The 14,796-nt window shown below is 32.6% G+C and overlaps 1 protein-coding gene across 10 annotated transcripts in view; it reads right to left on the bottom strand.

Moving 5' to 3' along the window:
- Nucleotides 1-14,796, bottom strand: part of PICALM (phosphatidylinositol binding clathrin assembly protein) — a 103,287-nt gene that overhangs the window by 22,661 nt on the left and 65,830 nt on the right. For 6 of the 10 annotated variants that reach the window (XM_058545470.1, XM_058545471.1, XM_058545464.1 and 3 more), the window contains exons 12-14: nucleotides 14,638-14,741; nucleotides 9,168-9,317; nucleotides 1,121-1,228 (exon numbers count right to left, since the gene is read on the bottom strand). In XM_058545470.1, the coding sequence (XP_058401453.1) occupies nucleotides 1,121-1,228; nucleotides 9,168-9,317; nucleotides 14,638-14,741 (362 nt within the window). The remainder of the gene's footprint in view (nucleotides 1-1,120; nucleotides 1,229-9,167; nucleotides 9,318-14,637; nucleotides 14,742-14,796) is intronic. The other 4 variants (XM_058545467.1, XM_058545465.1, XM_058545468.1 and 1 more) reach the window with 1 other exon arrangement.

Raw genomic sequence — 14,796 nt, 5'->3', positions numbered from 1 at the left:
ATTATACCTAAGAAATTGCTTGGTTTGTGCTCCAACTGCATAAAACCATCTAGTAAACTAGAACAAAGCTTGGAAATGAAAATAAAATAAAATCCCTTAAGGTTCTCTAACAAAGGGTAGAAGGTAAAGCAAATCCAATCAAACTGACCCACTAAAGGACTCAATAGCATAAACTGGGAATACCAGAGGATTTGAAAAAGAAAAAGTCACCAAAATGGTGGTTTACAAAATATGAACAATTTGTCCCTATTTCCTTTATCCTTTTCCCCAGCAAAACAAACTCAAAAGGAAAAAGTCAAATGCACCAAAAAATATAATTATAAACCTACTAGCATACAGAAAAAAATAAATTCTTAGTCCATACATATTCTTTATACATTTGCTTTTTTTTAGATGACTAACAAATTGTATATTATAAAATTAAGAACACCTCAATACATTTCTTTAAATGGCTTGAATAGAATTACTAACCAAAATCAAAGGCCACCCCCTGGTAAGAATAGAATTGAGTATCAATTTCTAGGAACTCTTAATCTTTAGGAGCTTCAAAATATGAAGATATTAAATTGAATCATTTAAGTGGAAACCTGGCTCTACAGATTTATAAAGTTCTTTTAAGACAGATGAACAAGCATGCTATAGTAAGAATCATTCTTAAAACAATAAAAAGCCCCTGCACCCAAAGCTCTGATATTTAATACATTCTAGCTGTTTACACATGGACTATCTCAACAAGTCAAGGTACCACAGGTTATACTTTCCTAGTTTTCAAAAAAGCCAATTTCATTTCAGTAAAGGTAAAAACTGAAAATGACTAAAAGGTTATGTCTACACACAGTCACTAGCAACTTAGCAGTCTAATCTGAGCAAAATCTCTTTTTTTCTCTCTTATTTAGCTCTGGGAAAAACAAAATCCTCCCAGAGTCAAAACTGCCACTAAGAAAAGGACAACGGTTAATAGTTCCTTGAAGTTCTCATCTAGTGGTTGGGCAAGGAGGGACAACTTCTTTGGCTACTCCAATTTAATCTATTTACACATGTTAAAAGGAACATTACCTGTCCTTACACAGAATCTAAATTAGAACATTATAGTAATGCTAATAAAACAATTTTTTCTTACCCCCAGAATCTACAATAACATTTGTAGATTTATTTCCAAACACAGATTCAAAGTCAACATTAAGGCCAGCTGAAGGATGTGGCTGTGCAACTGGAGAAGGAGTGAATCCTAAGAAAAACCAAAATGGAAAAAAACTCAATTCTTTAATAACTCTACATTTATAGCTCTTTAATAATGATGACAATAGAATGGAAATAACAATAAATTCCCACAACAACAAACAAAGCCAACCCTTCAAGCAAAATGTTTCCTACACTACCCACATCTTTTTGTGGTGATTACATTTTCCAAAACAAAATCATCCCACTTTAAAAGAAAACTAACAAAAAAGCAACTTAAGTTAACTACTAGCTTGTTTCATTACAGAACTAAAATCTTTTGCTTATTTTTTAATTTTATATGCCGATGATCTTTAAAAAACAGAATGCATCTAAAATTCCAGAATTTTCCATGAAGCAAAATATATACACAATGTAAGGAATCATTTGGGAATGAAATAAGTATTCTATGGTGCTTTAAAAAATATGAATCTACTTAGTATCCCCAATAGTCTTTCTCCTTCTACCTACTCACCTTCCCTATTTCTCTCTCCTTCCTTCCTTTCTTTCTCTCTTCCTTCTTTCAATGGTTAATCAAAAGCTATATGGTTTAAATTCATTTGAGAAGTGACTGGATTTTGAAAGTTATAACCCACTAATCCTTATGTCCCACTTTGTGTCCAGGTGCTTTTCCAATATCAAAGAAAACACAGGTCATTTTCAACTCCCAAACACCCTCTAACTTCAACTTACTACTTCCAACAGTGGAGCTGACAAGTATACAATCAAACATGCTAATTTACCTAACTCTAGTCTGAAATATCACAACCTAAATAGGAAACCTTTTTCTTTCCTGTCCACGTTACACCAATGCTAGTGGTATTAAGCCGACAGACACCCAACTCATGTCTCTGAAACTAGACTATGCTGAGGAAACAAACAGAAGATTTTCAATTGTGTGAGGTCGTATTTTCGTGAGGTGAGGTCCTGAATTTCCAAGGGCTGAAAAGAATTAAAATCACCTAAAAATATTAGGGCTGTCACATGAACTTGGGGAGCTTTCAATCACTGAGTATATATCCAAGGAGGGAACAGTTTAGCAAGGATCACAAAGAAGGATTTCTTTCGCTTTGTGAAGGCTGTAATAAATGGCTCCTAAGTTCTCTGTTCTCTTCCATCTCTAAATTCTATACAGTCAGATTGTTAAAAAAAAATCTGATATTAAAAGATTAACAACTATATCATTAGGGAGAAAAACTTTTGAGTCCTAAACATAGGCTCTCTTTCTTCCTTTCTCAACTTTCCGCTAAAGGACTTTCAGTCTGTCAGAATCTAACTTTGAACCTTTGAACTCTTAATGTACACCACCAAGATATCAAGAACCACAATGATGTCATACTAAAAAGACTGAGCTTAAAAAAAGAACTGTAAAAAGTAGGGCAAGATTTAGCGAGAAGTCCAAGGAGGTCCTCAAAGACAGAGAAGCCAGAAAGCAATGACTTATTATTAACAGTGACTCATACAAGCTAGTCCACATCAATGATACTACTTTAAAAGTACCATTTTACATCAATAGCATGAATATTATGTAGGGCACAAATTTTTAAGAATGTACAAGTTTGATATTATCCCATAATTACATAACTCTTAAAATACTCTTAACTCAAAGACACTGGCCATACAAATAAGAACACAAACACTATCAAAATACAAAATAATTTCGTATATAAATCTAACTGTTCATCAAAAGGTTCCTGGAATTCTAGACTTACCAATTTAACAGCATTTTAAAAGACATAAGTTGTTTAAGAAATACACCATGGGCTTACTGGTTCTTCTTATAATTCCTTAAAAAAAGAACCAATGTATCCACTCAAGAAAGACAAAAACCTATCATGCTTAATTATGTGCCCACGCTACCATCACAGTGTAAGAAGCATGCAAACTGTTCTTTAAATTATTCTGGAAACAGTATACAGGTTATGGTATCACTAAACTTTAGAAAATACATGGAACAATAATTTAGGATAGTATATTAAATTCCTATTTTCTCCTGCTATTTTGTCCCGTTTTCTAGAATTTGGTTGATATCAGAGATAAGTCTATCCTTTATAGTAATACAGAACAACTTCATTCCTTTCTGTAAAGAGAGGAGCTATCTCCTGAGGTCTCTGGGGGCACCAATCTGTGAAATTACAGTATTATCACCTATAAGTATAAAAGGTTTGAAAGGATATAAAGTAATCCAGAGCTAGCACCTCAAATTTAAAAAGCCTCTACACAGACAGAAGAAAAAAGTAGAATGAAAATTTTTAACGAATTATAATATCTGATTGGCTACCAGGGAAGCAAGCAGTATATTTTCAAGGTAACAATCTTTTAAGTAATTAAGGAATGCCTGTAACACACACACATTCAAGGTAAGAGTTCTGTATTATTATTTCAATGCACATTATCAACTTAACTTAATGGCCTTTTGTCCCCAAATGACTTTTTGGGACACTGTCAGGATTGTCAACCTTTAATTTTTAAAAGTTACTAAAACAAAGGTACAAAACTGATACCACCATTTCAAAAGGGAAATTTCAGGGACACACACACAAAATGAACAGGCTATCCAGAGTTGAGGTTCACTTATGAAATAATTGCTACATTGAACTACTCCTTCATTTCACCATGTGTAAGGTCCCAGTGAAAACCCTGTCACTGGCCAGCACCAGTTCAAAGATTAATGTGTAGAAACCACTGTCCTGCAGGGCAAATCTCAAGAGGACAATAATAAATTAACTGAAAGGTACAAGAGGAATGAGCCTTGGGGGCAGAAAAGCATTCCAAACACCTTTAAGAAAAACTGGCTGGGTTGTTAGTGGATTTTGGTGGTAGTTCATAATGAATTAGGCCTCAAACTTTTGTGAAAGTAACTGCTACTAATTATTCAACTCTATTAAACACTATGTAAGGGCTTTATAAACAGGGTACTATTTAAACCTCACAAGACCCCTATGAGATAGTTATTATCATCCTCATTTTACAGATGAGGAAACTAAGAGATTAAATAACTTGCCCAAAGTCAAAGATTTATTAAGTGGTGGAACCAAGACTTAAACGCCAAGTTGTTTGGTTCCAGAATCTATTAGGGGTTTTCAGTTGATCCTAAGTATTTTATCTTACATAAACTAGTAGGTATAAAAATAAATTTTTATTTTTATAGCTATAATAATTAATTATATCTAGTCACTAGGACTATTCAAGTTTTATAAACTTCTTGAGCTTTTCATAGCAAACGCTGGGCCAAAAAAGTGAACAATCCTTGGCAATTTTAAAATCTAAAAGCAACGCAAAACAATCAGTGTTTAAGATTGTATCTGACGATTAAATAATAATTTAGGTAAGAAATAAATTCCAAGTATGAAAGGATCTGCATACACAAAATGGTTTTTAATAGCAGTAGTTTTAAAGAGAATTCTATGTGTCAGGCATAGTGCTAATGCTATACAGTCATATATGTAAACCTCAAGACAACCTTATAAGACATTATTGTCCTAATTTTCATAGGCTTAGAAAGGTTAAATACTTGCTTAAAGTCACACAGGTAAGGAAGTAGAAGTGGAATTTAAACCCAAGTTCACTGGATTCCAAACATATTCTTTCCATCAAATGCCCTCATAAGGGCCATTTTAAAATACTTTTAACCGCATCCAACTCTTACTGTCAGTCAAGACCTCAATTCTTTAGTTGTGTCAAACCTACTTTTTAATGCCAATTTAACTAAGGTAATCAACTCTTATGCACAAAACATCAGCTAGATTTTGAGGTTTTATTGCTACTACACTGGGCTAAAATATATTTGGAAAGACACAGATGAATACCAAATTGGCCATACCTCCCTGGAAACTGCTTCCTATTTCTACGGCCTCTGTATAGTGCTGGAAAAGCATGCTTCTTTCCAGTAAAATCTCCCTACACCTATGCCACAATTGCTAAAGTCAAAGTAACTACTGCTCTATCACTAACATCTACACAAAGAGCTTTAAATTCCATAAGCTTGTAATATTAAAACATTATAAACTCTTCTGAAAATTTGAAAGTTTTGGGTACGGATTAAAGTAGGAAGATGACATGCATCCATTCACAAAATAATGTGTTTAACCAAAGAAAACAAAGTTAGGCAAAAAGTGATCTGTTCTCCAAACACAAATATATATATTTTTCTTACCAAATTAAAAAAAAAAACTCATTTTAAGTAAAACAACAAAAAGAAATAGCTCTTGCATAAATAAATTGATAAATTTTAGAGATACCATTACCTACCTCCAAATAAACCAGCTACAGTAGAAAGGTCATGGCACATAAGGGTAGTATTAGGATAAGCTTGAGTGCCACAAAAAGAATCTGACAAGGCATACAAAGGGAAAAAAAACAAAGAAAAAAAAGAAAAAAGAGAAAAACGAGGAGGAACAGTTAAGAGTGGAATGGAGTAATTAAAAACAAAAAAAACCAGAGGCATCTAAGCACTTGGGGTTCTTCAAATTACATGTTACTGAAAAAGCACTTAAGGCTTCATTATGAGTATTATATTTAAAAATATATATATTACATTCACAAGAAATTTTAAAAAATAACCAACACTGCATCTCTTCAGATAAAGAAATATGAAGCAGTATCCTTTTAGCCAATATTAATCTGTCTTCTAATATCTTCCTTTAAAGGCGAGGAAGCCAGCCTGGACAAGGTCACAGACAAGGCATAGCTGAGACCACAACCCACTCTTCTTGACTTACAACTCAGTGTTCTTGTAGCTTTAATGAGGACAAGCTACCTAGTATACTGAGCACCACATCATCAGATCAACGTCCTCCTCGGGAAGGGCTGGAGGTATATCTACATAACTATTCCCTGATTTCTCCCAGTCATTCTTAACCCTATAGAGCGGGGGTTGGCAAACTATAGCCTGTGGGCTATTTTTATACAGCTGTGAGAGCTAAAAATGGCTTCTACATTTTTAAAGGGTTGTTTAAAAAAAATGAAAGAAAGGAAAGGAAAAGGAAGGAAGGAAAGGGAATAGAAAAGAAGAACGTACAGTAGAGATTTTATGTATCCTATAAAGCCTGAAATATTTACTATCTGGCTCTTTACACAAAAAGTTTGCTGACCATCATTTTACAGCAGCATTATCCAATAGAGCTTTCTAACAAGAGAAATGTTCTACAAATCTGCCCTGTACAACATGGTAGCTGTTAATCACATGTGCCACTGAGCAATGGAAATGTGGCTAGTACAACTGAAGAAGTAAAATTTTAATTTTATTTAACATTTAATTTTAATCAATTAAAGTCTAAATGACGACATGTAGCCGGTGGCTAATGAGACAATGCAGCTCTAGGAATGGCACACCTCGGCTGGTCCTTTCATGCTCTTACTGCTCTGAGTAAGAAACTATTGGAATTTTTATTACACAACTCTACTTCTCAGGAACTTTTAACTTAGACTGAAAGCTTCTTATTAAAAAGCCTTTTCTAGGACAGGCATCAGCAAACTACAGGTGCACGTCTTCGTAAATAAAGCTTTACTGGAACACAGTCAAGCTCATATGTTCACGTATTGTCTACGGCCACTTTCACACTATAATATCGAAGTTGAGTAGCTACAACAGAGGATCGTGTGGCTCGTGAACTAAAAATATTTACAATCTGACCTTCTAAGAACAAGTTTGCAGATCCCTGTTCTAGACTAAGGCCTAATGGTTGACATCAGTAGTTTTTAATTTCCCCTTCTGTACTCCTTTTAATAAAAAAAATGAGTATTTAACAGTAAGTTTTTTCTAATGACAAAACTTAGCAGATGTGATTTTTTAAAAAAGTATACAGTCATGGACCACATAATGACATTTTGGTCAATGATGGACCACATACACAGTGGTGGTCCCATAAGATCAGTAACGCGTAGCCTAGGTGTGTGGTAGGCTATACCATCTAAGTTTGTATAAGCACTCTCTATGATGTTCATCCAACGACAAAATGGCCTAACAATGCATTTCTCAGAATGTATCCCTGTCATCATTAAGCAACACATAAGTGTACTTCATACTTTCATTTGTACTATTTTCCTTCAGAAAAGGGGTTTAAATGAATATAAGGGTTTAAATGCAAGTCTGCACCTCCATATGGGAAAGAGCATTGCAGAGTAAAGCTGTAGGTCTCCTGCTTTAGGCTTTGCCCCACAACTAGCTTGGTTATCTTAGCATTTAACTTTTCTGAGACTCGGGTGATCCATCTCTAAAATGGTATTAATATTCTCTTACCAGTATGAGAGTTGAGAGCTGGACCAAACATTCTCTAGAGGTCTTTGCAAACTCTAAATCACCAATTTTACTCACCTTGGAGTATATGGCCATCAATTTTGCTTATGGCTTTGCTTTCTGGTCTTCCTCTTGCCCTAACCCCTAGGCCTTAAACTTAAGAAATATTAGGAAAATGACATTTCTCATATATTTCTCTTGTTACAGACTCTCCTTGAAAAGCCAAAATAATAATTAAGTAACCCGTTCACAATGGTATTTACATATTTTTACTCTGCTCCTCTTTGAATGTGAAATAGCTACAACCTTTAGCACTCAAGGTTACTGCCCTCCATTCTGTCCTTCTTCAGTGAACATAGATGCAACAGTCTGAAGCCTACGCATTGCTCTGACCTAAAAGGTGGAAATAGCGTAAAGCCTCAAAGCAAAGACATTTCTGTCTCATATTCCCTAATCAAAGCAAATGACTTAAAAAGATACAAGCAGCTATATTTTTAAACACACACTAGTTCATATTCAGTAAATATAAATAAAATATAAATTTGTAAAAAAAAAAACAAAAACAAAACAAACCACACCAAGGATAATTCTGGTAACTACTCATTACCAAGCAAGTAAGGTACTCCATCTGACAAATTTTCTAAAGAGTAACGAACTGTGAAATTTAGTTTCAACTACCTTTTATACAGTTTTTTAATGTACTACAATGACATGAAGGAATTATTACAATCAATAATTACACTGTGGAGCGCTTAGACTAGTTATATCTAACTAGAGCACCTGCTTTGGAACTTTCTCAAATCTGCAGCTATTGCTCTCTCATCTCCCTTCCTCCCTTCCTTCCCCTGTTAGATATATTTAACAGAATATTTACAATGTGACCACAAGATCTATTTAGGGTACACAGATGACTTTCTCCATGTTGCTTTAATCAAAGATTTAAGTTTGTGTCACCTTAAGCTGTTTCTCTGAATTCAACAGAAAGCAGTTTCACCATCTTTTAAGCAGGGTTTAACATCTTTTTAGCAGGATTCAAAAACATTTATCTCAGGTTAATACAGACATAAAAATTCCCTCTTACTTGTATAACTTTGGTCTGAAATTTTGCCTTTTTATGGATTTTTATACTGTAATTAAAGGCTATTCAGTCAAGTTGTTTTTTATTTTCTACTTTTCATTTATCTCAGGCTAACGATGTAGTGAGATCCTTAAGAATGGGACAAAGGGTATGTGTGGATTTCAGACAATCTAAAATTGTATTGTTCACAATTAAAAAAAGACTTAGCTACTAAGAGAGATAACTACCCTCTCTACCAAGCACAGAGAGAAAATATAAGCACACATAAACACGTTAAGAGATGTTACTCTTCAACCAACTCTCCTAATTACCAACTCTCTTAACTAATAAACAGATGCAGCATTGATGCTAGACAGCTTGAGTATTGCATTATAATATGGTAGAGAACAAAACACTAAAAAAAGTCCAACTTCAAAAGAAATTTTCCTTCCTAAGAAATTGTGTTAAACAAAATTAGGGATACTAGTGTCAATTTAAAAATCTTACTACATTATTGCTATTTAGTTTATTTTAAAATTTGATATTAAAATCCAAAGTTATTATTGCAGTGCTTTAAAAATAATTAATGGATAAGTAAAAAATACTTAGGCAGTATAAACATTAATTGGAAAGAAAGATTAAATGGTACTTTACCAACAAACATTTCATGAGTAGGTGTCCTAGTAGTAAAAGTGGATACATCTGAAGAAATGGGAAGGTGAACATCACCACTACTTTTTGTGAGGAAAGGATTTAAGCTTGGAATGGCATCATCAACAGCATCTACAGTAGCAGAGAAAGGATCTGTGCAGTCCAAGTGCATTACAGCAAAATGAAGAAAGGAAGTAAATTAATTAGTATTGTAATTAGTCAAAAGATGCAAAGTGAAAAAAAGTAGAAGCTCTATTATTGTTTATTAATCTTAAATGCAAAAATATCTAATGACCAAGAGGGAAGAACTACATTTAACATATTTTAAAATGAATCTTCAGAAAAAAAACATTTGTGTCCATTAACAACAGTAGCATAGCAAGGATAGATCTACTTTCTAACATCAGGAAGCCAACAGGCAGATAATTAAAAAAGAAGAATAACCAAAATGTTTCTACAAAAGAGCCACCCACCTTGAACCATGTTCCCTGCCCTAGGCGGCAGTGTACTGGTTTTGGTGGCATAGCTATGTTTACTCAAATAATTAATATAAACAATTGATACATGTGTGGTGTAAGTAAAATCAAAAAAAAAAAAAAGGGGAATTGGGGGTAAAAGGCTGTTTCTAACGTGTGCATACAACTCTTGTATAGGTTCAGAGGTAGGAAATAAAAAAAAAAGATGAAGAAAAGGTCTAATGATGGATAAAGAGATTTTAGAAAAATTAAGAACAGAAACAAAAGATTGGCCATTTAGTAGAATAGGAACAGCTTTGAAGGCCAAACTAAGAGTTTTAAAGCCAAATCATTTATGCCTTGAATGATTCGCTAAGGAAATAACAAAAGCATTGTTCCCTAGTAGAATGGTACCAAATATGTACTATTATCAAATCCTACATCTAAAGTTATTTTAGAATCAGATATTTACTGTACCTATACCTCATTCAAGATAACTATCATTCTAATGTTTAAAATCCATTCATCCTACCTTAAGTAAATGGAGAGAAGAAAAAAGAAAGAGCAGCAAAAATATAGTGTCATGATTTTTTTCTCATAACAATTAAAAAAGAGAAGATACTACTGTACTTCCAACCAGCAGCCTGTTCTTGTCTATTCTAGTCTAGTTCGTGACCCTTACCAGGGAATACGTATTAAGCACTGTATTTTACTTTAAGACTGTATGATGGAACAATAAGAAGGTAGTAATGGCCTAAGGACCAGATCAACCACTAAGATATAGGCACACTTGCCTTCAAGTCGATAAATTTAAGGCAAGTGTTCCACAAATCCTACGACTGTTTAAAAAAGGAAAACATAAAGAAAATATTGAGGTTATTGGCTTAAATATAATAAATCTTTTTTAAAAACTTTAGTTTTTGTATCACATAAGACCCCTTCTAAGAATTAAGTATTCCTATGGAACATCAATTCACACCCAAAAATAAAGTCTTTAAATGTTATCAAAATTCACTGACGTACTATTCAAACTTAAATGGATCATGTTTAACATCTTTCCCATTCCTCCACTCCTCCTTAAATGGAATGGGGGAAAAGAATCAGAAAAAAAAATTCAGAAATGAAAAGTAAACAGTCAGATATAATACGTTGGTTTTTTGTACTAAAATAAAAATGTAATGATGACCACTCTGACTCCTTCTTGCATAAGAAAGGAGCTGCATTAACTTTAGAGTTGATTAGCTCAGCTGAAAGTATGATTTTTAAATATTCAATAGTGGCATGGAGTTTTTAAAGTACATTGTACTTGGTTGTACAAGTAGGTAACACGAAACATCTCTCTAGTTTCCCATGCAACAGAAGCCATGAGAGAAGTCATTTGAAAAAAGGACACATTTCTATAACAGATCTATTGGTTTACGACAAAATACATGTTTGTGAAAGGTTACTAGCTATCTGCTGTTCTATTGATTGATACTGTTTTACCTAAGCTCTTAATAACAATCATTCCCCATTACATGAAGCATCCCAGAGAAGAATATGCAGAAACATGTGCAAGTGCATCTGTATTTAGGTCAACCAGACAATAAGAAAAACCAGCTCTTAAATCTACTTAACAAAACACTACAGGTAATCTAGATGATGCTAATCTACTAGTGGACACTATACTATAAATAATAAAAACAAATCCATAAAGATAAAAAAAAATACTAATAATATTTCAATTATTTCAACTTAAACTTTATGTACTAGACTGACAACTCTAAATTCCTTAAACTTTTTAAAAATAGTTTTCCCATTATTTTTATCATTATTCATTTGAAAGTTTAATTTTATGTTACACTACAGTCATAGAAAAATAATCCAAAAAAACAAAATTAAAATAGCACCATATTATAGTCTTGAGGTCCTAAATACTTGATACCTACATTTACACACAGAAAATTGAGTTTTTTCATAAAATGTTGTGTGTTTCATGGCAGCTGAGAGTAAAGCAAATTAAACTTCAAAAGTAGATAATTCTTTTTTGCCTGAATTAAATTTTGAAACCTTGCTTAAAATATACAACAGTGTACTGAGCTGATAATACTGTATATTTTTAGATCTGCTATAACTCAGTTTTCAGAGTGTTGAAAACTTAAATCTTCTCAGATATTAGTATTCAACATCAAGTACTTGTTTAGATTCCAGACCATTTCTTGAGAAATCAAAGGCTCATTAGTAATCCAATGAGAGAAACAGAAGAGCTTGTGTTCTCTCTTTCTACTTCATTTTTAGGTGGAATCTTAAATGCTTATAACATGCAAACCTTACCTCCCCTTAACTCTATATCACTAACCTATCTGTGACCGGGAACACACATCATCTCTATGGTGCTTATGATAAGAACTAAATTAAATACCAAATCTGTTATAACACCCATTTTTAGCAAACGAAAGCAAGTGAAGCACAGAATAAGATTTTAGAATTATCAAAAAATCATACGTTTTGTCACACACTATAAAAGCGGCATGATATAAAACATTACATATTTCGAATGTTCAGGTAAATGGTTACTTTCAAAAAAATCTTCAAGAATTTACCGTTATGATCAAAACTTTTTATATATTTTATATAAGATTTATTTATTTATTTATCTCAGTCTAATTTTAAAAATAAAGTAAAAAATCTTAATCTGAACGTCATGGATGTGAACAATACACTGACTAAATTAGAAGGTATTCAAAGTTCTTGGCTTAAAATACTCTTCAGCTATCCAATAAAACTCTAAAATTGTAACCAACTCAGAAGCCAAATATCTTTTTATGAAAGTCAACACAAGATTTAATTCTTCTTAATTTGAGGGGCTCATCGTAAAGACCACCCTCATTTCCTCGTATATAATGATAAGCTTTTGGAAAAATAATAGTCAATTGCTATTGCCTCTGCTCCCACTGTACTCGATTTAAATTTTTAACACTTTTACCTGTTTCATTTGAACCTGTTTCATTTAACATGATTAAATGTATTCTACCATGTTGTATTCACACATAGACTGCTATGGAATATTTCCCCTAACAGAACAAACAACAATTCTTACAGCCTGAAATTACTTAAAATTGTCCTCCCACAGTAATAGTCTGTCTACCTTCATATATGAGGTCAATAATTCCAAGCAGAAACTTTAACTTGTCATTGTTAGAATTAATTGTACATGATATCCAGACAAAATAATTTCATAGTTCAGTTTCTCTGAAATTTTACATTAGTTCTCATTAAGTCTTCTGTAAAATTTTTCATCTATTTAGAAAAAGAACTTTTCAGCCTTAATTTTAGAAAAACTACTTTGTTTTTAAGAGAAGCAAGCTAAAACTGCTTAAATGGGTCATGTTAATTCTATTAACCTTTCTAAAGCAACTCACAATAAGCAGAAAATAAGCATGTAAGTTTTGGCAGATTAAAAGTCTTAAAATCAAGATTTATTATCAGGATATTAAGAAACTCCTTTCTTAACCTTAATTTGCTGTCTACAGTTCATTCAGATAAATAATTCTAAAATATTTATTGACTTTAATAAACTAGCTTATCATTTTTAGAAACTACTCCTAGACTTTAAGATTTACCTAAATTAAACTAGCCTTCAGGATCAGTTTTTTCAATTAAATTATGGCTCACGAAATTAGTCTAAAAATCTAGTGTTTTAGTGTTTCATTGTTCCTGTTCCCTGCCCTATCATGCACCAGAAAAAAACCTATCCAGAAAAAAAGAAAACATTCACTCATTCAACAAACATTTACAAAACATCTATTATACGTCAAGAAGTGTTCTAGGCACTGGGGATATAGAACTGAACAAAATATTTAAAAACTCCTGCCTTCACAGAGATTACGTTCTATTTTACCAAATACAGCCTTAAGAAATAACTATAAAAAATAACAAAACAAAAAAGTTCTTAAAACTTAAATCATTAAAATAAAGATAAAAATGTCTAATTCATATACCATAAAAACTCACTAGAACAATTAATTTATATTTGCTATGAGAGATAAACGAATCAATTCTGATTTTACGTGTGAACCAATATAAATTTTAAGGTAGCTTGCCATTCTCTATGGTTCTCTAGACAGTGTCCTTTCTCAGAACACCTCCTTTCTTTTCCAAATAATTTTTGAGTGTTTGTAAAATAATACTTACATATATACAAACAAACAGAAACACCAAAACCAACCAAAGGAAATGATTTGAAAATATACTAAATGCCTAAACAAAACTGCTTAAAAATTGACATGGACTAGACATACTCCTTTCAAGGATGCCAGGTCATGGTCATAATATGGTCACCTTAAGATCAAGAAACTACTCAAGAGCAGCAAATATTCCTGTTGGTACTAGGGGAAAATTCTTTTTTTTTTTTTTAATTTTTTGTTTATTGCAGTAACATTGGTTTATAACATTGTAAAAATTCTTGACTCCGCCCTCTTTTTTTTTTTTTTAATTTTTTGTTTATTTGGGGGAAAATTCTTTGAATACCAAAATCTTATAGGTCTGAATTAAATCAACATTTTAAATCCAAGTAGTACAAAGTCTGTCATTATATTCCTGGTCAGAATATAGTTCACTGCCTGATAACATCATCCGAGTTTTACTAGAACTTTATCATACACTTACACAAGATGAGTCTTTTCCCCTGCAAGTAAACTTTTTTTTCTATACCAAAAGTAAAATAACCATTATACATTTTCTGACTATGGAACACAAATTCAACATTGAAAGAATGATTTCATACTTACACATTTGGTCCTTCCTCTTTATCTTCATTAAATCTTGTTTCATAATTTAATTGAACATAAATTCCAAACTTAGATTTATAAATAAATGAAAACGTCTTCAAGGGGCAAAATGACTTCACTGCCATTTTAATATTTTTCAAGTTCTCATGTATCACGTGTAACCAAAAACTATAAAAATAAGTAAAACACCAAAGAACGGGGAGGGGAGATGCCTACGCAACATATAAAATAGAATTCATTAATGCTTACCTCCCCATGTACTTGCTACCTGAGAAGCAGTTGACATAGGAAGTACAGATGGGTGAAAAGTTGGCTGCTGCAAATCAAGCAGATCATTTGGTAGCTTTGATGTGCTAGAAAGATATTTCGAAAAGATGATTTATTTATTAGGTAAATTTTACTACATTA

Source organism: Diceros bicornis, chromosome 7 (genome assembly GCF_020826845.1).
Source record: "Diceros bicornis minor isolate mBicDic1 chromosome 7, mDicBic1.mat.cur, whole genome shotgun sequence".
Classification (NCBI taxonomy): domain Eukaryota; kingdom Metazoa; phylum Chordata; class Mammalia; order Perissodactyla; family Rhinocerotidae; genus Diceros; species Diceros bicornis.
The sequence above is the reverse complement of the archived record's forward strand: the minus strand, read 5'-3'. Positions and strand labels throughout refer to the sequence as shown.